The sequence below is a fragment of the Bemisia tabaci genome, chromosome 9 (genome assembly GCF_918797505.1).
Source record: "Bemisia tabaci chromosome 9, PGI_BMITA_v3".
NCBI lineage: Eukaryota > Metazoa > Arthropoda > Insecta > Hemiptera > Aleyrodidae > Bemisia > Bemisia tabaci.
Window position 1 is genome coordinate 26,209,014 of NC_092801.1, and position 25,746 is coordinate 26,234,759.

At 38.9% G+C, this 25,746-nt stretch overlaps 1 protein-coding gene across 4 annotated transcripts in view; it reads left to right on the forward strand.

Moving 5' to 3' along the window:
• LOC109037722 (Y+L amino acid transporter 2) overlaps positions 1–25,746 on the forward strand; it is a 168,981-nt gene that overhangs the window by 62,373 nt on the left and 80,862 nt on the right. For all 4 annotated transcript variants that reach the window (XM_072303933.1, XM_072303932.1, XM_072303934.1 and 1 more), the window contains 2 exons: positions 1,747–1,993; positions 25,387–25,512. In XM_072303933.1, the coding sequence (XP_072160034.1) occupies positions 1,747–1,993; positions 25,387–25,512 (373 nt within the window). The remainder of the gene's footprint in view (positions 1–1,746; positions 1,994–25,386; positions 25,513–25,746) is intronic.

Here is a 25,746-nt window from a genome sequence, read left to right on the forward strand (position 1 = left end):
CTCATTTCTCACTTGTTTTGAAACATCAATAGAACGTATTCGACAGTGGTTCGATTTATCGTTTGGTTCAAAACAATAGAACATAACCACAAACAAAAATTTTAGGATTTAATTTGGAAAAGCTGAAATTGAGAAAATCCCTAACGATTTCACTTTTCATTGCCATTTGGTACTCGAGAGAATTAAAATTCGATCACATATGACCCGTTATCTCAGATTTCTAAATTGACTTTTGAGGCTGTGGTTACATGTTGAACCTATCGATATCAATATAATCTCACTTGTGTGATCTGTCGAATGCGATCTATAAAAGCCATCAAGTGAACGTGCCGGTGGGGACTGGGTGTATGAGATGCGTTTACTCGTGTTAAGCACATTTTTTGTGAAAGCCCTGGCAACAATGACCAACGTTCAGTTCCGCAAACCCATCCCTGTTTGGACAAGGCCTTCCATTCATAAAAAACGAACGAAAAAATTATGAAAGAACAAACATTAATGTGGTTAAATATTTCAACTTCCAGCGCCGCCGCTTCGACCGCAATGTGTTGGCGCAATGCGTGAAGTATTCATGCAGTCTCGTAGGCGCTATGCGTTTCAGGCCGACTGCTGCTGACCGCAGTGTGTTTGACGCAATGCGTGAAGTATCATGCAGTCTTGTAGGCGCTATGCGTTTCATGCCGATCGCCGAGCCGCTCCGTTCCAGGGTCAAATTGCGTGTTTGGTTTCTCTCTTAAACTCGACTAATTAAAGGTGTTGTCTCTTGTATCACCGAAAGACGACAAAATTAAAAATTACTCTACTTTTACTCTCAGGAAATGAGAGATTTTGTCGCCTTTTCTCATTTGTAAGTTATTTTCTCATGAATCCGATTTTTATCTCTCTTTTTTAAGCGCTCAGCCGATAGGCAGCGCTTTTTGATTTCGACTTGCCTCTAGAGTACTAGTATACTAGTGCTAATTCGTTTAAATGGCGCACCAGCTCATCGATGTGCAGGCTTTTGGGGGGGGGGTCCATTTTTAAAATAAATAAAGCTGTGAAAACTGTATTTTATGCTTTTAACGTAATGCGCAGGTAGTTTCGATCGTTTGTCTATAAGAAAATTTCTTAGCGGTAGAGTAATTCTTATCGAAATTGATCGTTGAACTTAAATGAAGCCTAAAAAAAACGCGCCTGATGAGCTCAACGGTGACTATCATTTTCGGGAAACGAAAAAACGCGTTTACAGTTTCCTTGGTAACCTTTGATAGCTATCATCTGATGTTTTATTTCCATTTCCCAGCCAAGTCGCCGGAGTTTATACTTCCTTTCTTCACTAAATACATTGACTAACACCTGAGCGCTTTTCTAATACGACAGTATTAGAACTTTCCCGCTTGTTTTGATACCTACATTCAAAGAGATTGCTATATGTAAATGCCGCCCCCTACATTTTGCCGCCATGGGCCGCGGCCCATGTGGCCACCCCATTAATCCGGCCCTCATTTGCCTGCGACAGATGCGTTTCCTGCCGTCTATTTCTACAAATTCTTGACATTGCGATGAAATTTTTGACTGCAGATTAAAACGAATTGCCGCTTAAGTCGAATTTTTTTCTTGGTTCCTACACAATTTGACTTAGCGAGCTTTCACTGTATCTACCTAGGCGTTTGACTAGCTGCCTGATTTGACTGTTTGCCTGCGACAGATGCGTTTCCTGCCGTCTATTTCTACAAATTTTTGACATTGCGATGACATTTTTGACTGCAGGTTGGCGCCTACTGCTACGCGGAGCTGGGATGCATGATCTCCAAGTCGGGGGCCGACTACGCGTACATCATGGAGACGTTCGGGCCTTTCCTGGCGTTCATCCGTCTCTGGATCGAGTGCATGATCGTCCGCCCCTGCTCCCAGGCCATCGTCGCCCTCACCTTCAGCATCTACGTCCTCAAGCCCTTCTTCGTCGACTGCGACCCGCCCGATCTATCCGTCAGGCTCCTCGCCGTCTGCTGCATAAGTGAGTACAAATCAACATATTATTACATGTACAGGGTCGTCCAAGGATAAACACCAAAGAGGAAACGAATCAGTGAGTTCGAAAACACACCATACTGAAAAAAAATCTCGGTGTATTTACTAAGAAAGGGGTTAAATTACCAAGAATTCAGGGTTCTATTTGATCCCAATTTTTTCTTAATAAAATTACCATTTATGGAATTGGTAATTTTACCGAGAAATCTCAGTAAAATTATTGAACTTTCTCGGTAATTTTACTGGACCTTGGTAAAAACGCCAATATTTTTTATCGACTGTGGTAGAATTACCGAGACAAAATGGCAAAAATACCGGGAATTGATTACCAATAAAAGTGGTATTCTTACCTGCAAAAAACAGTAAAAATACCGGTTTTTAGGTAAGCTTACCAGTCTCTCTTGGTAAAACTACCAATAATTAGTAAAAAAGTGATATGATGAAGGTACCAACGGACCTTGGTAAAAACGCCGAGAATTTTTTTTCAGTGCAACTCGGGTTTTTTTCGATTTTCACTTTTTTACGGTTCAGTAGCACTTATGGATAGAAGCATCTGCACGCAAAAGGAAATTTCGAAATTGCAATCGGAAGTGCTCGAAACGGCGACGGGAAAAGGGAAGAATCGAAGTATTCCATTGGAAATACCAATTTTTGGCCATTTCAAAGGAAACGGGTGACCATCCGATTTTGCGGTTTTCTTTTTTCGGTTCAGTAAACCTTGTACCACCAAGTTATATAAATATTCAAGCGTTATTCAGATCGAAAAATATAAATTTTTCAGGGCAGACTATGAAAAATTAGTATCTGAAAGTCGGTGAGAACGAAAACACACCAACTCGGAAAAAAAATTGTTCAGAAAACACCTAAAACTGCGCAGTGGGCTAAGAAGTTAGTTCAAGAGAAACCTTTTTGGTGCCAAAGGACAAGTACTTAGAGACTTTGTAAAGCACCAAGTTGAAATCGATACACCATGTTCGATAACAGAGAATTAAGCGTTTAAAAATTTCCGAGTTGGTGTGTTTTCGTTCTCACCGATTTTCAGAAACTGATTTTTCATAGTCTGCCCTGAAAAATTTATATTTTTCGACCTGCATAACGCTTGAATATTTATATAATTTGTTGGAACAAGGTATATACTGAACCGAAAAAAGAAAACAGCAAAATCGGATGGTCACACGTTTCCCTTGAAATGACCAAAAATTGGTATTTCCAATGGAATACTTCGATTCTTCTCTTTTCCGATTGCAATTTCGAAATTTCCTTTTGCGCGCAGATGATTCTATCCATAAGTGTTACTAAACCGTAAACAGTGAAAATCGAAAAAACCCCGAGTTGGTGTGTTTTCGAACTCACTGATTCAAATAAAAACCAACATGAAAAAGGAAAAAATCGTGGCCGCCTGACCTGGCCTGATCGTCCTGCGCTAAATTTTCAGCTAATCAGACACCCGACGATCGCTTTTGAACTCCTCATAGAAAATCGAAACAATGTGTTTTTTCCCAAATTCAGTCGATTTTAAGGCAAGCATAGGTTAACGACTGGCTTCTCGAGGAATTAGCGTTTTAATTGATGAACCCGCAATACATTCCACTTTTTCCCAAGAGACACCAAAGATCTTGATTTTTGAAATTTCAATGTTCCTTCACTTGGGTCGATGTTTTCGACTGTCCCGCTGGCTCAAGTGGAAGAAAATTAAAATTTCGAAAATCAAGATCTTTGATGATTTTTGGAGAAAGCGTTACACATCAATCGAAACACCAGAACCACGAAATGTCAACCTATGAACCGTGAACCTATCTTTGCTTTAAAAAGCAACTGAATTCGAAAAAAACAACCTTTCGATTTCCCATGACAAACTGCCCGCATACGCAGTAAATTTGAAAAAGCGTGTTACATACTACGCAGATTACGCACTAAGGAGTAAATGTAGACTTTCTCAGTTTGCCTAACGTGATTTTAAGCAAATTTTTTATTGGAAAGTCTATCCAGAAACGAGTCTAGTCGAGTTTTCCACAATTTAAAATAAACCAGAAATGAAAGGGAAATATTCCTACCTTAATTATTAATCCCAGAATTAGAGTAAACCTATAGAAATAACCTAAATTAAACATACAAAATAAAATAAAAACAAGTATGGCTAAGGAGAAACTCACTTGAACAAGATAATACCTTATTATTATTTCTCTAACTCTATATCCCTTGCTTGATGCACAACAACCCATAAATAAGATAAGACAAACTCCCATAAACAACAACTAGACAACCAGCTGTGTCTCTTGCTTGCAATATACCCGCTTTGAGTGGAGATTTTGCAATGTTGAGATGCACTTACATTCTTTCCTTTAGGAAAAGTCAATATTGGCTTAAAATACCAATTGCTTTCTCGCTTATACCGGAAATGGTCTAGAAACAGACGTCTAATGGAGGGACAACTCGGATCAAAAGAACGACAAGACGAGAGGGCATGCCTGCGGGTGTCTGGCAATTCAATTTTCTTTCGCTAACAGGCGCAGCCGGAGTCCAGTGGAGGCGAACTTTTATTCGGGAGAGCTTTGGAAGCTTGCATAATGCGTTCAGCTTGGACAGACCGTCGTCGCTCCTCTGACGTAAGGACTTATCTCAATTTCTAAGAGAGCCCTTTTTTACATATAAATCCATGCTCTCTGGGGCTCATGCGAAAATCGAATTATGCCCTTACGTCAGAGGAGCGACGAGATAAGAGGATCGCGAAATTATTTACAGCGCGGGTGGCGCACGGTGATCTTCGAAATGGAAATGTTGCATGTGTGAGGAATTTGCGATTTGACTATCGATTCTTACGTAAAAGTTGGCGAGAAACGCGATGGTGCCACTGGTTTCATCTGGAATCAACTCCCAAGCTCAAAAAAAGCTCTCAAGTTGAAGCCAAAATGGAGGAGAAATCCCACGCTATCTTGAGAGCCCACGTCTACATCAAGACCAACTCTCCATGCAAAGATAGGGAGCAAATCCATTAGCAGGGTTGCCGTGTTTTCAGTTTTGTAGTCCCCAAATGAAGTGGCAGCCCTGTCAATGTATTTGCTCCACATCTTTGCATGGAGAGTTTGCCTTGATGTAGAGGTGGACTCTCAGGGTAGGGTGGGATATCCCTCCATTTTGGCCTCACTTTGAGAGCTTTTTTTGAGCTTGGGAGATGGTTTCAGAAAAAACCAGTGGCACCATCGTGTTTCTCGCGAACTTGTACATAAGAATCAATAGTCAAATCGCAAATCCCTCACACGTGCAACATCTCCATTCTTGTCTCCGTCCCACTCTCATATCATTTGTTCCTTGCCTTACCACCTATTCCCCGGTCCATTCCAGTTTATAATCTTTGCAATTGGTGAAACTGTAATCTTTATACCCGTTTGTGACACTGTGAGGGCCTAAAATACGGGAACCAATCAGAAATGGCCCCGCTCTGTCTTTACCTTCAGTATAAAGCGACTCTATTGCGCCGTTATTGCGAGCGTAATTCCTCTAGAGCAACTATTCTAACTCTCCGGAGATGAAATTGCATATCCGATGAAATGAAGGAACTTCGAATCCGGGGACCCGAAACCACGCCGGCGCTCGCCGTTGCGCCGTTAATGCGAGCGTGATTTCTTGAGCAACTATTTTAACTCTCCGGAGATGAAATTGCCTATCCGATGAAATGAAGGAGGTTTGAATGGGGGGACTCGCAACCTAGCTTAGCTATCTTATTTAAGGAACCACATCATGCGCCTTGAGAGCAAGTGTGATTTCTTTCAAGCAAGGTCATTAACTTCCAAAGGGTAGTATTGTACATTCAACGAAATGATGGAGCTTCCTGCCTAATTAAACCAACTAATCACGTGTGAAATGAGTATTAATATCAGCTTTGAAGTAGATTCCAATTTAACTAGTAGCATATATTGTCTCTGTCAAAAACTAACAAAGTCAAAAAAATGTATTGAACTTATGGCACGTTGGTGATCCCTTTAAAAAGCTCGTTTAAGACCTAGATTTCATTTTTTTATATCTAAATGATGCCAATTTTTACAAAAACTCATTCTCTGCTTGAGTGAATAATTATTTTGTCTAAAAAGTTAGCAAAAAAATCAGAATTTCAATCCAAGTAGGTAAGAAAAATTTGATTATTTGCCAGGCAGATGACAAAATGCCTGATTTGATTATTTGCTTCTGATATATAAACCAAAATGGTAGGAGAACTCACAGCTAAAAGCTGGGGATCCATCGCTGCCGTGCAAGGGAAGAACGTCTTTTGAACCCTCAGGCGTTGCCAAAGTTCCTTTGATAAAATGCGAATTTCCTAGTAAATTTATGAATATTTTCCTTCTAATTTTTCAAATATTTTTTTTCGCGATTTCACCCGAAGCTCCTAAAAATTTCAAGGAAAAATATTGATAACTCTCCTCAAAAATAAACATTTTACCGAAGAAAATTTGGCGACTCTCGAATTCTCATACGGGACACAGTGGATCGAGTACATCAGAGAGGTCGGCCATGAGATTTTTGACTCCAACTGCAAATTTTAATTTCATTTCGTCACATTTTCAATTTTTAGGGGTGTTTCTAAAAGGAAATTTTACGACGAAACCAGTGGAACCCCTATTAAGACCTCAAAGTGTTGTATAATAACGGAGTTACAAGCTTTGAAAGTTTTCAAATTTTGTCCGACCTCTCCCATTGACTCGATCCGCTATGCGACGTTGCCAAATACTGTACTTTACAACGAATGGTGCATTTCATTAATCTACCTACGGCACACGGTGGATCTAGTCAATCAGAGAGGTCGGACATGAAATATTTGATTAAAACTGCTTTCGATGTTCATTCCGTCAGATTTTAAATTTTAAGGGGTGTTTCTGGAAGGAAATTTCACGAGGAACCCAATAAAACCACTTTTAAAACCTCAAAGTTTGGTTTAAACGGAGTTATATGCGTTTAAAGTCTCCAAATTTTATCCGACCTCTCCCTTGAGTCGATTCACTGTGTGTCGGTGCATTTCGACGGTGAAACTATCAAACCACGTATCTCGTTTGCGGTGTTTAAAAATCTCAGCTCGCATTTTATTTTTTTGAAGTAGACCAAATCAATATCATTCCTTGAAATTTTCACAGAATTTTCTTCGCACGAAGAGGAAAAAGCACAGAAATTTTCAAGACTAGACGTTAAGTAGTTTTTCATTTAAAAAATAAAGTATGACAGGAAGTCTGCGACGTCGCAAACCGAGATACGTGGTTTGGTAGTTTCACCGTCGATATTCGACAAAAAAATTGACCTATCGATGGATCAGTTTGCTTTCAATACTCTGAAAATTTCTTCCTTTGCACGGCAGATCTCAAAAGGAAATTGTAACAAAAAAAAATGCAACGGCGTATTTTTTCGGAAAATACACTAAAAATCCCGGAAACTGGATTTTTCGAGTTTCGGAGGCGATCTCGCAGCCGCGGCGCTGCTCACGCGACTGGATACGTGACTCAAATGATTTGTAAACACGTCTGTCGCCGGTGAGACGGTTCTACGGTGGATCCGGATTAAAAATGCAAATGCACCATGATTAAGTGTCGACTGTTGCACTTGCACTCGGAGATCGTGATCCCGTCATCGGCGCGGAGATGGCGAATGGTGATGCCGCACGATAATGACGTACCGCCTCCCCCGCGATACTAATCACCGCTGCTGAATTATCGTATTCCATACATCAAACAGGTGATATTGCATCGGTATCGATTGGTTCAACATATAAATAGATCGTATTCGATAGTGGTTCAATGTTTCGTTTGGTTCAAAACAATAGAACATAACCTCAAACAAAACTTTCAGGATTTCAGTCGGAAAAGCTGAAAATGAGAAAATTCCTAACTATTTTACCTTGCGATGCTATTTAGTAATCATAAGAATAAAAAATCTATCAGAAAACCCTCGTTTCCTCAGATTACTCGATTGAATTTTGAGGCTATGTTTACATATTGAACCAATCGATATCGATACAATCTCACCTATTTGATGTATCGAAATCGATCTATATGGGCAGTATGCATTTTTCGCACAAAATCTGGGATTTTTTTTCAGTTACTCCGGAGTTTTTCAATGTAAACTTTCAAGAATAAGCGTACCAGACGTGCTACGAAGTGATATACGAGTGACTCGTAACTCTCGGGATTTTTTTATTGAAAAAATGCTAACATTTAGAATTTATCGATCGACCAATCGATAAGTTCTAAGTGCTATAAATCCCCCTTAAGAAAAATGAAAAGAGAAAGAGGGAAAATAAAACTTTTTTTTTTTTTTTTTTTTTTAGAGAATGCGCCACTCGGAAATTTCTCTGAAACAGCGAAGAATGAACCATTTTTGTTGAGTTTTAGTATACATTTTTATGGTGCATCAAGTGACATATTCACGCTAGATACGGATGGTAACTTTCACTTAATTTTCATGTAAATGAATTTAAAATCTTTATCATAATCGAGCTAAGGAAACTCAATGGTCACGCTGAAGATTTTTACAAACCTAATTAGTACTCCTATCCTGAACAACTATAAATTATATGTTAAGCTTTTTCAGAGAAGGATTGTCAAGGTTTCTTTCTCTTTTTTTCTTTTTTTTGAGGGGAGGGGGGAGAATGTGGGTGACTAAGCGACAAGATCTAGAGCATGATTCCATTTCCAGATTCTTGAATTTTAAATAGTGCGTTTCATAATTTAGATCCAAATAGGGTCTCGTAAATTATTTACTTTTGCTTTTTTTCAATCATTAGGAATCGGACGCAATTGATTTACTTGAGAACATTTTATTTCTTTCCTCATGAAGGTGCGTGATTGCAGGAATTAAATGCCAAGAATTTATCAGCATGCGCGCAGATTCTCGCCGCATCGCAGTTTCACAATAGGAACTTCATGAAAAATTCTGAATGTTTCTCATTAGTCGACGGATAAAAAAATGTGAAAATGAGATCCGGTAAAATACAAGAGTGTTCAATAAATACTTCAAATTTGCAGACAGCGGCATACCATTGAGAATTTACATTTACAAAATGAAGCATCATGGTGATCAGGTTTTCTCGTAATAGAACAGTATATGTGTGCAAGAAAAATATAGAGTCTTGAAAGGATTCACGGCGTTTTTCCAGTGAACGGCAGAGATGGTCGTTAATTTTTCAGTATTTAAAATTTGGTCAGTCAAAAGCTGAAAAAATCTAGAACGGAGTTTTGCTAAGGACGGCAGAAGTAACCCATTGGCTCTAAGACAAATGTACAAACGATCGAATGAAATTCCGTTCTTCATAGGTTCACCTATTTGACCATCGGGAGCCCCTACCCCAATTCAGCATGCATTGCGGGTCGCCTGCCGTGCCAGGGGAGTCTAACACTACAGTCAAGATCACTCCAGCGGCGGATGCTGCGTCGTGAAGAGGAGGGGGGTTGGCGAAAAGAGGGGGGTGGTTGGTGGGGTGGGAGGGGCGCTGGCGAGCGTGGCGGGCTGCGTGCGAAGGGGGAAAAATCAATGAAGGCACCCCCACCCCGCCCGCCTGACTCCTACTACGCCCCGGTGTTGCCACGATGTTCGAGGGGAGATCGGGGTGAAGAGCGCGGGTTTGCACGTGGAAGTATGGGTGTGATAATCCAGTGCATGCAGTTTTCTCGTCTCACGGATCGTATTCGATTGTGGTTCGATGTATCGTTTGGTTCTAAACAACAGAACATACGCTCCACCAAAAATTGTAGGATTTAAGTTGGAAAAGCTGAAAATGAAACAATTCCTTACAATTTCACTTTTCATTTCCATTTGGTAATCAAAAGAATAAAAAATCTGGTGTATAAAAGACTAAAAAAATATATACACAGAGCCTCGGACGTTCTGCGATGATTTCAACCCCCTCCTTGACCAGGACACAAAAAAAATATATAAATTTGTAAAGATTACAAGCTTCCCAGCCTTTTTGTTTCTATATTTTATACTTTTAGTTACCCATTTTCTTGTGTTTTTTAATTGAATTATTCGGGCTATATTTGTGTATTACTCTGCCGTGCTAAGGAAGAACGACATATGAGCATTCAGCTGTTGCCATATTTCCTTCAATAAAAGAAGAATATACTGGAAGAATTCTGAAAATTTTTCCTCCAATTTTTCAGACAATTTCGTTCGAAATTTAATCTAATACATCTTAATTTCTCAAGAAAAATATGCATAACCTTCTTCAAAAATACATGTTACGTTCGGGGAAAATTGGCAACTCTCGGATGTTCTTACGGCGTTCTTTCTTAGCACACCAGTAATCTTGTCTCGCCAATATTCTCCTTGACAGGACCGGATTAAGGGGGTGGCCACATGGGCCGCGGCCCATGGCGGCAAATCTATAGGGGGCGGCAAATTTTGCAATTTTTTTAAATGTAGGTATAAAACAAAATCGGATTTAGAAAAAAAAAATTACAAACGCGAGAGAAGGCGACAAAAAATCTCATTTCCTGAGAGTCTAATAATTTCTAATTTTGTCGTCTTTCAGAGACACACGAGACAGCACCTTTAATTATTCAAGTTAAGAGAGAAACCAAATAGTTAAAACACGCAATTTGGCCCGGAACGGCGCGACTTAGAGAGAAATGATGACGAGGACTTGAGATGAAAAGGAGAAGCCCTCGGCGCGGCGATCGGCATCTAACACATATTAGCGCCTACAAGACTGCGTGAATACTTCACGCATTGCGTCAAACACAGTGCGTTCAGCAGCGGTCGGCGTGAAACTCACAGCGCCTACAAGGCTGTCAGTATACTTCACGCATTGCGCCAAACACGGTGCGGCGGCGGAAGTTAAAATCATTAAACCAAATTTATGTCTGTTCTTTCATAATTTTTTCGTTCATTTCTTATGAATGGAAGGCCTTGTCCACACAGAAATAGGTTTACGAAACTTAACTTTCGCACAAAGTTCCGTGAACTTTTGCTAGTAGTGTTGACAGGGCTTTCCCAAAAAATGTGTCCAACACGAGTACACGCGTGTAATGCATCCCTCCCCCGCTGGCATGTTCACTTGATGGTTTTTACTGATGTTTCAATACGAACGAAAAGGGGGCGGCAAAATACAGGCGGCCCATGGGCGGCATGTAGGTAAATCCGGCCCTGCTCCTTGATCATATCAGGAATCGATTGCCCCCTTAACGTCTTAAATTTGACAATAAGGGTCGCTTGAAAACCGGGTTATCCCTTCGCGATCCCCGCTCGCTCCATTTTCGAAAAATGTTGCGTATACGTGAGTCGTGACATCCCTCGCCAGCCGGCACGCAGCTGCCATGAGACGCATTCCATTGCACGGCGTGGCATGGCGCCGCGTTCCAGGTTTGATGGGGGTGTTGTGCGGCGTTGCCATTTTTGGGTGAAAATAGTGAGGGCTGTCAGAAAGCCACGATCAATGCTGCCATGCTAAGGAAAATCGCCGTAAGAGCATTCGAATGTTGCCAAGTTCATTCTTGGAAAATACTTATTTATGAAGATAGCTATGCATATTTCTTCTTGAAACGATCAAAATGTTTAGACCCAATTACGAATGTAATCCTTTGAAAAATTTAAAGAAAAATAATCACACATTCTCCTGTCAATTTGTGATTTCTCGGGGAAATTTGGCAACGCCAGATGATTCATACGACGTTTTTCCTTCACGGTAGCATGGAGCTCTTGCATGTATTAGGAACTTGCGATTTAAGTACTGATTCCTGTGTAAAATTTCGCAAGATACATGATGGCGCCACTGGTTTTCGCTGAAATCAACGCCAAAACTTAAAAAAAAAACTCTCCAAGTTGAGGTTGTAATGGAGGGAATATCCCATACAACCCCGAGAGTCCACATTTACACCAAGACAAACTCTCGCAAACAATAGGGAGCAAATCCATTATCAGGGCTGCCACTTTGTTGAGGGACTTTATTACTTGTGTATTTGCTCCCTATCTTCGTTTTCGCATAGAGAGTTTGTCTTGATACAGAGTGGACTCTTAGGGTAGCGTGGGATGTCCCCTCCATTACAGCCTCAACTTTGAGACCTTTTTTTGAGATTCGGAGTTGTTTCAGAGAAAACCAGTGGCACCATCGTGTTTCTCGCAAAATTTTACGTAAGCATTGCTAAATCCTGACACATGCAAAGCTCCATTTCAATTTGAACCGGCTACACAGAGGAATAAATAAAAAATGTCATTACTTTACATTAATGCGACCCCTTCTCATCTTCCCACGGCTCTGAAATCACTTTATTCGACTGGCTGGAGATTTCTGCGGAAGGAACTTCCAAAATTGAATTTTATCAGACCATTTACGGTATGAATTGATTGATCTAATTACAGTATAATCAGTGAAATGAAATTGAGGAACGGAAACTCGGTGGTGTCCTCTCGGGATGACTTGTATTTTCATCACTTTAAACATAGAATATTGGATCTCAGGAATTTTTCAACAGTTCGAGTAAAAACGTGCTCATCTGATTTGTGCTGTTTCACCCCAGGAAGATAAGAATTGCCTGAAAGTAAAAATCGTAAACAATATCAAATCCTTTCCAAAAATGAAAACACAAACAATTTTCTTTCGATTCACTCGGTGAAATTTTAATTCTGCTGTGTTTCGTACTTCGAGGGGATTTTCACCATCGAAGCACATACTGCGTGGACCGTAGAGGGCCATAACTGGAAACATGCAGTTTCGTGGACGAACCTCATTTATGTGACCTTTACCGAGAATAAACTTGTATCAGTTTTTTCTCGCTTTATTTTTTATTCACCTCGCGGATGTATAATTTGACGCTGCGTGTAAAAATACAGAGTGTCGGAGCATGTGCTGATAACAGAGTCGATGCACTGTAATTGGGCAGACTTAATTATTATCTAACTCTCAATGAGTCATTGCGTAACGTTATTACTATGACGGTTGTAATGTATCCTTTTAACGAACCGACGCACAGTGGATCGAGTCAATTAGAAGGGTCGGACATTAAATCTTGGACAAAAACTGCGAATTTTCATGTTTATTTCGTCACATTTCACACTATAAGGGGTGCTTCTTGAAGAAAATTTCACGAGAAAACCAATGGCACCACTTTTAGAACCTTAAAGTTTTGTATACACGGAGTTATAGGCGTTTGAAGTTTTCAAATTTCGTCCGACCTATCCTATTAACTCGATCCACTGTGCGACGTGGAGCTCGTGATGAGGTTGTTTCGTGGAAATTTAGCGATTCGGGCATTTTTAACTCAGCTAGTCACGCGCTTCGAGATCCCGTCGTAAAACTTTTTAGAGGTCATTGGATTTGTAGAATCTTGATGAATATAGTACATTCGGCGAATTTGGAAGGGCTTGATAAATGATTCGTATAAGATCAAAACGAACAGTAATGTAAAATCTACGTTGAAACATTGCAGTCACTTTTTTTTAGCAATTGAATTTTTAAATCAGCAATTTAATTTTTTCCGTGAAATTCTCCATTATAACCTTACCTATATTTATCATTTACCTGAGGCCCCCTTTCTCCCGACTCAGTGACTTATGAAAAGTCGCCACATTCTGTGAAATATTTCCCATCTTGCGCGGGCGTGCACCGTGCACCCACAACCACTTTCCTCCGCGCAAGGACATAAATCACACAATGAACAATAGCGGAATGATGATCCGCAATTTATAGAGTCTCCTCGCTGATGGTGCATAATGCATGTGCGAGTGTTGAGCGTTGAGTGTTGACGGGTCAGCGTTGATGGATGAAGAGCCGCACACCCAACGCCTCGGACTTCCTCGTTTGCCCGCCAAAGAACTTACTCTGTAAATGAAGTCTTGCAGCTCGAAAGGACCATTGTCCCATTTAAAATGCACCGGGTATTCGTTGTTATTACACCTAGAACTCTGATTACATCGGGATTGCAGAGTAGGCAACAAAAAAGGACTTGCGGTGGCTGCAACGGGAGAAATGTCGTCGCTCCTCCGGCGTATGGGCGTATTTCGAGCTCCTCATGAACCCCAGAAAGCATAGACTTATACGTGAACCAGGGCTCATGTGGATATTGAGGTGCGCCGTTACGCCAGAGAGGCGACGATGTTTAACATAATTACCCACGTGGTGTCTTTCACAGTCGAGACCCGCTCATATCACCCGATTACACTGTAATTGTCCTTGGATTAGATGAGAAATACCGGCGAGATACGTACCTCTTACCCTCTGGTATCCTGACGTTGTGGGAAAAAATTACTCCGAGGACACGTATATTTCAATCAAGCCAAGTTTTACATCGCAAAAAAATGTAAAAAAAAAAAAAAAAAAAAAAAAAAAAAAGCACATTTTTAAAGAATTAAAGGCATTTGTTCGAAAATTACAGTCCTTCAAAATGAGCTTTCCGTGTGATTTTGCTAAGAATCATGTTTGGCCCTTGCCCCCCCCCCCTTCCAAATTGTAGCGCACCCTCAAATCGTTTAACGTGCATAAGGAGACCATAGATGTGGTCCTCCATGCAAATTCTGAATGAAATTGAACAATTAGAATTTAAGATATGGCTGTACACAGATCTGGGGGACGTCTGACGGACGGACACACATTTTTTCAAATTTGTTTTTTTTTTACTCCAGGCACCTTCAGACGCCTAATTTCAACTTTTTCTCTTCTTTTTTTTCTTTTAAAATGACAATACTTCCTGATGTACCCGTAAGGGGAGCGAAAAAGTGAATGTAATGTATGAATTTTAATTTTTTATGATGGGTAAATTTGGCTATATGCAATGTACACATCTAACAATTTTCTTATTTTAAAAAAAATTCATTAGGTAGATATAAAAATTAAAATCCAGGTTTCACAGCTTATATATGCCGTGAGTCTATAACGTAACTTGATATTAAAATTACTGAAAGTTTAAAAATACTGAAAAGCTCTTTAAGTCTTCTAAATATATTCAATTCTTAGGATTCCTTAACGAATCAACCTCATTTTTATCTATTTGATAACTGGCAATTTTCTAATAAGAATTCACGTAAGATAAATGCAATACCTTCCGTTCTCTTGTGATTGGAAGACTCCTTCTCTCATCAACAAGGCGGTATCTTTTTGAAAGGTAAATGTCAAATTCCAACCATTTCAACACCGTTAAAAAAAAATTTGGCTCGAGTGAATTTTGAGTTGTACATGGATATTGAAACTGAATTCGATTTAACATAGTAACGTTGGGACCAGGAAGATTCCAAAATTGTAACTTTACTAACACGCTTACTTATTCCTTTACGAATCCAATTCCTTTATTCGTTAACATTGGAGCAAGGCATTTTCTCCGTTGCTGAAAAAAACTCACGGCGACTCTCAGAAATCTGAGTAACTCGAAAAAATGTTCTATATTAACACTGAGTCTGAATTTTTTTTTTTTTTTTTACAAAGAAGCTTTGATGTGTCCGCCAAAATTAAAATTTACATTAGCTCAAAAGAGATCGTATCAAACTGTAGAAAAAATTAAATTTGAGATGGCGCAGGAATCATGCCCGATCAAATCAGGTATGTTAATGAACATAAGGATGGGATACAACATTCACATCTTCAACGTGGGAGGAAAAGTTTATTCATGAGTCGCCATGTTTGAATAAAGATGCACTGACAATACAATTAAAATGAAGGTTTAATGCCCTATAGACGCAAGACGTCTTCATTCAATCAATTCAAAGCGGTTTATGGACCGAAACTTTCGAGACAAAAGAAACTGATTTAACAACATTTAGAAGCAGGTGTGTTGCATCTTTGAGATAGTGTCATATGTTTAGAAGTCGAACAAATTACTGAACAGCATGTGGGAAGTTTCCGGCGTGATCTAGAAAGTTTCTCTCGATGCAAATCTGATAATTTAAAATCCGAGTCACTGAAGTATGTAAGTAGATGACACATCACTCACAATCAGTAGGTATGTAAATGAGGATGGTATGGTCCTGGTAAAGCAGAATATCGAAAACAATATTGATAAATAATGCGAGGGTGATAAAGTTTGATGTTAACAACCAAAGGACTATCACACGGACGTTTAAGCATAAATTGGGCCGTGTTTAGCGGGAAGGAACCAAGCCACATTAGCTATTGCCAAATTTAACAGGACAATTTAATTTTTTCAAGAGAACGTGTGTGCTGATTCCTTTGCAAATATTAAGGAATTCGCTTCGTACTATGTAGAAAATTTACTGAAATTTATAAAAAACCCGCGCAACCGTTTTCAGGTAAAAATTAAATTGCCCAATTTTAGCAATATCTAATGTGGCTTGGCTCCTTTCTGTAAAACGCGGTCCAAATGTTGAAATCACAAATCCCTCTTTCTTTCAGAGAAACATTCCGTTTGATCCGTTCATTTTGGCAACAATGACCTTCATTTGGCTCTCTGAAAGTGTTGGGCGAACCTCTGAGGTGAACGCTCGTGCTCATTTTGGCAATAAAAGCTGACGTCAGAGGCTTAATCCTGAATAATTGCAATTTAATCATTTATCATGGTCGGAACATTCTTCGTTACTTTCGAGTGTTGCAATTTTGGACATGCCCCCTTTCTCGCTCCGCCCGCCCAGTAGGACAACTCGCCGAATTTGGCGATAAAATGTCGTGTTCGGCCGGTTTTATCAACGAAAAAGCGCCGAAGAGCCACGCGAATGTGTTATCAAACCAGTGGCGTGGCGTGAATAATCGCTCTCTCCATTTGAAGCTATGGTAAAGAATCGATTATTGGGGTGTTCGTTGCGAACACTCTATCTATCGATCATTTTCCATTGGTTTAAATGGTAGATCAATCGATTCATCGCAAAGCACGCTAACGCCACTGTATCAGACCTGTTCGACGAGTGTTGGATTCGGCGTCAAAATGAGTTATCGGCCGGTTGGGATTGAGTTATTACCGTTTAGCCGCTTCTGTGGGGGGGATTAGCTTCATAAAATGAGAGTAAAAAAGAAATTAATCCGAATGAGATAATAATTTTCACTGTTAATGCGAGAAAGGATACATCGTCACCATCCGGCCGAAGTATCACAAGCGCCAAGGTTTCAAAATTTCCGCCGCCATTTTATATTTTTGCAGAGAATTCGTTCAACGGAGCTGTTTAAAAATTTCGCTTAATTTTCTTTATGCTGCCGACAAAATGAAGTGAAATTTTCAAACAGATTCAACCAACAATTTTTCTTTAAATATAAAATAGCGGCTGAAATTTTGAAACGTCTCATGGCGCTTGTGACACTGTGGCCGGATGGTGACGACACACATTGGGTCGAGTCAATCAGAGAGGTCGGACGTAACATTTTTGACTGAAACTGCAAATTTCGATGTTTGTTTCGTCACATTTTGAATTTGTAGGAGTGTTTCTGAAAGAAAAATTCAAGATAAAACCAATGGAACCACTTTCAGAACCTCAAAGTTTCGTATAAACGGAGATATAAGCGTTTAAAGTTTCCAAACTTTGTCCGGCCTCTCCTATTGACTCGATCCTCTGTGCGACATGTCGACGGTGAAATCAAAAAAAACGCGTATGTCTTTGGCGGAGCATCATAATCACCGCTCTCATTTTCGTTCACTATAAAAGAGCGGACCAACATAATAGGTAACAATTTTCTTGCGAAATTCTTCACGCATAGAGGAAAAATCAGGAAAGTTTTTAAAAAAATACGATGAATATTTTTAAAATTAAATAATGAAATATTACAGGAAATCTGCAGCGTCGTAAACCAAAATACACGTTTTTGAAGTCTCATTTTCGACATACTGGGCAGCGTTTGGTGAAAGGTAACCGACTTCCTTGAGAGGAAGGAAGAGATTTGCTTGTTGGAAGTGATTGGCAGGATTCCAAGATGAACGTTATTCGCCAGAAATTTGTTGACGTCAACGTTTTAATTAGAGTGATGCATAGGTTATTTGTCTCTAATCCAGTGAAAAAAAAGTTGAATTTGATCGACAAACAGTTACTTATTTGGACTACATTTTGCGGAAAAGAAGAAAGAGAACATGTGCAATATTTACTGTTAAATCGTGCAAATTCTTGAAAAGGGACCGGAGGATGACTGCAGGGTTGCCACAGTCAGGGAATACCGGAAAAACCTGGAAATGTCAAGGAAAATGACGAAAATGTCAGGGCAAAATCGTCAAATTACCTTCAATTGTGTTCAAAAAACCTCGAGTGTGTTTGACGTTTTGAACAACAAATTTTGCCTGAAAAATATTTCTAACTATGTCTTTTTAAACATCTGAATCACATATTGCAGAAAGGGCACTATTGCAGAAATGTTAACTGTTCAGAAAATGCAAAAAACTGATTTAAGTAAACTATAAGCTTTTGGAAAAAAAATTTTCGAGGTTTTCTTTTGTCCCCCAAGTAGACTTACAATTTCCATAAAAAAATTTTACATGATACTCTTTCTGGGTTGCAAATAATGACACTTGAAGGAAGAGCATTAGTGCCCTTTCTGTAATACATGGGGGAAGGAGCCATTAAGAGTGATAAAATGAAGCCAGAAAATTATTTTAGCCCTTGTTTTTCATTTCAAATGTATGGCAATGATGCATGACTATAGCGAAAGTTGGAAATTGTATATCTCCATTGCAACGTTTCAAAATTTCTGCTCTCTTTTTATACTATTTTTTTAAAGAGAACTAATAGAGATTTTCCCATGAAATTTTCAGAAAACAATCTTGATGGTGTGAAGAAAATTTACACAAAATTTTAACAGAGAATACTAAAGAACAAAAAAAGAAGACGAAATAAAATTGGCAATGTCGCAATTGATGGTATGCGATTTCGAACTTTCACCATGTAGTTTGCCCACAGCTATGTAAATTTTAAAAATATTTCTGGCTTATTTCAAGTCAAGAATTTTAAAAAAATAAAAATAGAAAAAATAAAAAAAAATGTATCCTTTGAAGTTTAATAGCGTAGTAATCCTCTACCTACTCCCTCATCCAACCTGTTAAGAGCTCCTCTCACTTCCTACACTCAAGGTTCAATTATTATTACTCCTTTCATTTTCAGCGTGAGTGAAGCGTGTAGCGTGATCACTGTCGTTTCGAAACGCAATACTAACCTCTCAATCGTATCAAAACCTGATCAAAACAAAACAAACGACGAGTTGCCGCTGCCGATGCGCGCACACCCAGTGGGCATGTACTGCAGAAACGGCACTATATTGCTGCAACAGTGCCCTTTCTGCTCTACGTGAGGAACTTAACCCCTGTCAAAAACACATAAAAAATGCGAATATAGTGCCCTGTCTGCACTACAGGATGTGTCTACATGCACTAATGCGAAAACCGCAAAAAACTCAATTTCGAAAAAAATGTCGATTGTGCCCTTTCTGTAATAGCTGATTCATCTGCCATTCGTTCAATTCTGCCCTGCTAAGGAAGAACGCCGTATGAACACTCGAGAGTTGACAAATTTCCTTCGATAAAATGTCTATTTCTGAGGAAAATTATGAATATTTTTCCGTGAAATTTTCAGACGTTTTAGATCAAATTACAAACAAAATTATCTGAGAAATTGGCAGGTAAATATTAAAAAATGTTCCTGAAAATTAGTGATTTGCCAGGGGGATGGCAACGCGTGAAGGCTTATACGGCGTTCTTCCTTAGCACTGCAGAATTGTCAGGGAATTTTACCAAAACGTGTCGGGGAAAGGGATATATAAGGGAATTTAATTTTCCAAAGTCTGCCGCAACCCTGAGTGAGACTTTCAGATCTAGACTTATCCTGAAGTCAAAATACAATGAAAATAAGAAGATAAACTTACTGGTGAACGGATTCAGAAGCTCATACCCAGACGAAACCTCTTTCTCCAGACGTTTAAGTTCAGAGTTCGGACTCGAGCTAGTTTAGTTAATGGTCAAGTTCCTCGATTAAGATTCACTCATGGGATTTCCGGCTACTCGCTTTGTTGCCGCATTTAAAGCAACATAAACGGCGATTCTTTTAAGTTGAGAAGCTGTTTTTTCTCTTTTTAACTGTGCTAATTATGACGGTGAAACTACCAAACCACGGATCTGGGTTTGCGACGTTGCAGATTTTCTATTGTACTTCATTTTTTCAACGGAAAACTACTCAACGTCAATTCTTGAAAACTATTGATTTTTCTTCTTCCTGCACAGAAAACTCTGTGAAAATCTCAAGGAATAATATTGATTTATTCCCCTTCAGAAAAATTAAACGACAAATTATTTATACGATGAGCCAACTTTTTCAATGTTGTCCATGTTCGGTGAAGATCTAAAAAACTTTGGTGCGGAGAAGACTTGACACGTTTAGAAAATGTTAAAGCTTAAGGGCATTTTTTCTCCAGAAGTCAATATCACCTACGACGTGCAGAGCAACCTGGACAATTCCACCAATCTCTTCGATAGACATTTTTAACAACAGCCACTCACGCGAAAACTAACTGAAAAATTGCGGGAAGACACGCCGTCGATGCAGGGTCAATATCAAGAAAACATTGAAAAAAGAGAGGTGCATTGTAATAATGTTTACATGGTCTTATCAGCTCGGCCTTTGCGCCTTTTAATGACTAGATAAAATTAATGACGCAAATAATTCAGCACCTCTGCCGAGAAGCTATTCATCTAAAAATGACCACATTTTGCGATTGTTTCATCCTGGGACCATAATGACCTCTGCTGCTTTAGCTGACCCTCAATTTTCAATGCTTATAATGGTAATTGATAATCTTGATTGCCAATTTGTAACTTTTTAAGTTATGAGCATTATAATAGAGCATTTTATCGGAGGACTTGTGGTGATATTCAGTGGTGTGGCGTGATTTGTGATACATCGATTGCTATGCCATTTGAACCTATGAAAAAGGATCGACAAACAGGGTGTTCGCATCCTTATTAATGGATTCTTTACCACAGGTTCAAATGGGGAAATATCGATATAATCGGTCATTCACGCCTCGACACCCTGGAAATAAAAAAACACATTAGATCTAGAGTCCAGACTCTTGAAAACATTGACAAGAAAAAAGACTCTTGATTCAATCAGATTTAAGCTTAAATCTAAAGGAAATCCGCTCAAATTAAGAGGTGTGGTTCTTGATTTAAGCTTCAATTTGATTGAATCAAGAGTATTTTTTCTTGTCGATGTTTTTAAGAGTCTGGACTCTAGATCCAATGGGTTTTTTTCCAGTGCACTAGTAATATTAGTGTAGAATATTCAATTATCTAGACGTAGAGGAAGCACCAATTTATTGATTATCAATGTATACATTTCCAAAATCGGTATTTATTTTGCTTATTTTTTGAAAATTAGAACGTCAAATGAAACTGAACGTTTTGCTGAGTTTCCCTGTAAAAAGTGCCCTCGCTTAACCATAAACGTGCGGAAAACTATTCATGGGAGCTCTAGAAATGGGAAACGAGAGATCGATACATGCACCATTGAAAGGCTTCACAACTACATTTTTCATAAGAAGTCTCAGAATGGCGCGTTGACACTCATACGTTCCAATTTTATTCTGAGGACATCACTAAAATTAATCAAGATATCAGCCGTTTATATACTTCAATTGATTAAGGACGAAGAGATCATCTCATCACTATAAGCTATAGTTAAAAAACACATCCAGGTTATAAAAAGCAGCGTTATTACTGATAAAAATATACGCGCACGCATGGACATGATTCAAGTAATATAGATTCACTGTGCATGGGACTCTTAAAACGCCTTCAACTAACGAGATATACTTCACGCAAGATATACGACACGTAAAGAACTCGATGTCATCTCATTGCCTTGAGTCTCATTTTTGAGTGTTGGTGATTCGTGCAGTCTTTGCTTACAGTTTCTAAAGAATGTTGACCCACAAAAAAATCCACACATGTTTTTAATTTTTGGCTGTGAGGTTTCGTAGAGCTTTACGTGAGCGACTCCATGAGAAAAAAAGCTTCCAGTCCACAAACTATCAGAAATGAGTAATTGACAAGATAAAATAGGAAAATACCATGCCAACATTTAGGGATAAAACATCTAGAATGTTTAAACCGAACCAGAGTTTTTGTAGTTTAAATGTTGTAGCTCAAAGAACGTAATTTCGAGAAAACGAAACCATTAAGTATTTTAATGCACCATGTCAGGGCACGAAATCGCCGAATAAATGCTCAAGTCTTCTGGTGGCACAAACATGAAATGGACCACGTTTAGCAGAAAGAAACCAAGCCACATCAGGTATTGCTATATTAAACTGAGAAAATTCATTTCTTACAAGGGAGTGTTTGAGCGGATTTTTGTGAAATTTTTGTGGAATTTGCATAAGACTTCGCTAAATGTTCACTTAAATTTGCAAAAAAATCCACTTAGCCGTTGTCAGGTAAAAAATTAAATTTCTAATTTTATCTAAAAAAATTAATTATATCTGTACCTATATGTATATAATGCACATTTAAAAAGTGGTTCTTAGCGTAATATAATCAAAACCGCATCAAGCGAGATGACGAAGAAATATTGAAGAGAAAAACTTAGAAAAATATAGACCATAGAGACCTAATGAGCTTGGAAGTTAATCTATCCAGGAAAAGCTCAGCAAGAACAGAACTTTGACCTAATCTAGGTAAGTTGTACTGGATGCAACAATCATTCCGAGAACCAATTAATGTTATTTATATCAGCAGTCTCGCTCTTTCATTGTGTAAAAGCTTCTTGCGAAGCGGTAGTTAAGTGGAGAGCTAAGACTGAAAGTATTTTCCAAGAAACTGAAAGAGAAAATTATACTAAATGTTGCCGAATGCCTTGCAATTTTTACAAAGGAGCGTGGATCTTGCGGTCAACCGTGCATTATAAACGTAAATATATGAAAATAATTTTGAACGTGGACTTAATGCATATTCTGTAAACGATTCGCTCCCAAATTCCAATCTTTAAGCATCAAAAAGTCAGTTTAAACTTTTTTTCCACCATAAGGATCCATGTAATTTCGAATCTTCAAAAACGCATTTCCCGAAATAGCGAAAAGTGCACTCAAGCGACTTGTCCTCCGAGCCCCTCAATTAACCAGAGTATAATCGGAGGAAATAAAATTATCATGATAAGTATACCTATACTTTTGAACTTTGTTGACGAAGATTGTGCAGTTTCATCCTTTGCAATAAAATTACTGAAACTATGAAAAAATATGATATTTACGCTATAATTTTGTCTTAAATTTACAGTTTTTAGCGAGTAAAATAGAACCTGTTAATGGATAATCAGGTTCTTCATCCAAGACAATTTAAAAGAAGTTGCACAATCTTAGCAACATTGCAATGCTCCTGGCTCCTTTTTGCAAAATGCAATCCAAATTAGATTCAGTCTGAAATCGACTGTGAGTGTTTTTGGAGCTCCGAATGATTTTCCATTGTGTTTGGCAGCGATGCTGGTCGTATTAGATGCCTTGTAATCCATACTAGTGCCCGTGGGGACCTATCGTCTCTCTGACGCATCTGAGCCCCAGAGCTGTAAAGGAATGAGAGTTGTTAGATCCATTTTTAATGAAGAAAATCCTCAAGATTAGTTTCAGCCTTTCAGAAACTCATTTTAAATGAGTTTTATCGATCTTAGTTGAAATTACTGCCAGGAAAATTCAATGAGATTTTTCTTCTGACTGCCGCTGGGTATATGCAGATTTCACCCTTGTCCAAAGTACCCTGGTAAAAATTGGCAATAGAATGTGTGTTCCAAAATACTATAGACCTATAGCCGGCTGTAAGATTTCCAATAGCTTCTGTAGCCGGTTTTACAATTTCTTACAGCCTTTCATAGCCGATGGCGATTAAGCAACAGCCAGACGATAAAGTTTATGCTAAACGTTACTAAATACGGATACTAGGACTTAGTTAGTTTTTGGACTACCGCTCTCTTTTTGTGCCGTAGTGTCTTGATTTATTTTGCGAGGAAAGCTCCGTACTTTTGAAAGATGCCTGTAATTCTTAATATGTTGGAGCGCCTTCAATTTCTTATGATACTGTGCAATACATCTGGTGTGAAATAGTTGCTTCAGACACCGTGGCACGCTGCGGCGCGGCGGGCGGGCAGAGAGCGCGAAACGCACATTGCCCCCTACAAACCTAACAGGGATACTCCACGCATTGCGCAATGCGTGAAGTATCCCTATTAGGTTTGTAGGCGCCAGTGCGTCGCCGCGCAATGCGTGAAGTATCCCTGTTAGGTTTGTAGGCGCCAATGCGTCGCCGCTCCGCTTTGTGTTAGGCTCTAATATTTAATCTCGCGGAGTTAGCGTTTTTCAACTCATGATTTTGAAATGTTTGCACACTCTGTATGGACCATCTCATTTTAATTGATGAAAAAACAAAATGTTTTAAAGGAAAATATAATGTGTGTTTTGTAAATATTAAGGTGGTTCCGTATCAAACTTAATGATTTCCAAAGCATACGAATTTCTACACAATTTCTTATAGCCTTTTATAGCCAATGGCGATAAAGTGTAAAGCCCGGCGATAGGAAATATAGCCCGGCTGTATACTTTTTTATAGCTTCGTATAGCCCGGCCAAATGATTTGCTCCGCTTTCTACAGCCAGCTATATGATTTTCAATAGCCTTCGTTAGTCGGCTATAAGAACTCCTATGGTATTTTGAAACGCAGCTCGTATCGCCAATTTTTACCAGGGTATTTTTAAAGTGGACACTGTGTGATGGAATACAACCAGGGGTAGAGGAGAAGCGTTTATTTTGATACAAACTATATAACCGACAATGACTCGAAAGATACGAGGCATGTAGTTCTTGCAGAAGTTACAATATTTAAAATCAAATTTGTTTACATTAAAAAAAAGAAAGAAAGAAAAACAAATTAAGTACTGAATTTTCGACAAGGAGGAAGTGCACTTGATTCACAGAAATTTTCTGTAGCAATACGAGTACTAAACAACAAAAAAAAAGTTTAAGGGTTTTTTGTTGGTCATTGAATAGTGGAGAGCTAATTTAACGACTAGGGTGGTTAAATTGCCATTTTTTATACCATCATATTACCATTACCATTTTTACAATTTTTTAATTGTAAAATCTACATTGATACACGTCAGGCATTTTTCACTACAAAATTGTTAAATCATACCGAAAAGAAAATTAAAGTTGACTTAACATTCTGGATGTAAAAAAATGTGCGAAAGTTATATATAAACTACTGAATTACCCGCCACAGCAGTTAGCTTTACATTTCGGAATTGCTGAAGTAACTATCGTAGCGGGTGATTCAGCATTTTATATAAGTTCTCGCACACTTTTTTACATTCAGAATGTTTAATCAACTTCACTTTTTTTTCGGTGCAGCAATTTAATCTTTTTCCGTGCTCGAAAAGCACATCCAATGACCAATTTATAGACTTTGACGACTTAATTGACTTCTTTCTAAGACTTTATCGTGCTCTTTGTTGCAGTGGTGCTGACGTTCATCAATTGCTACTCTGTGAAGTGGGCGACCAGGGTCCAGGACTACTTCACGTACGCCAAACTGCTTGCCTTGTTCGTCATCATCCTTGCAGGAGTCTACCAACTTTTCCAAGGTAAGAATCGCACTCAAATCATTACTAAGAGTACTTGTATATGGGATAAGTATTGCTATCTCAATCCTTTTACAATACAAAAAGTGTGCCGCTCTCTAATTGGTCGGCTATTATGGAGCTTCAAAGTTGGACTAATGTAAACAAACCCCAGCCTCTCCGCTCCTAGTTTGGCCCAAAGTAAACAAACAAGATGGTGACAAGGTTCTCCAAAGTTCTAGACGTGATTTTGGATGT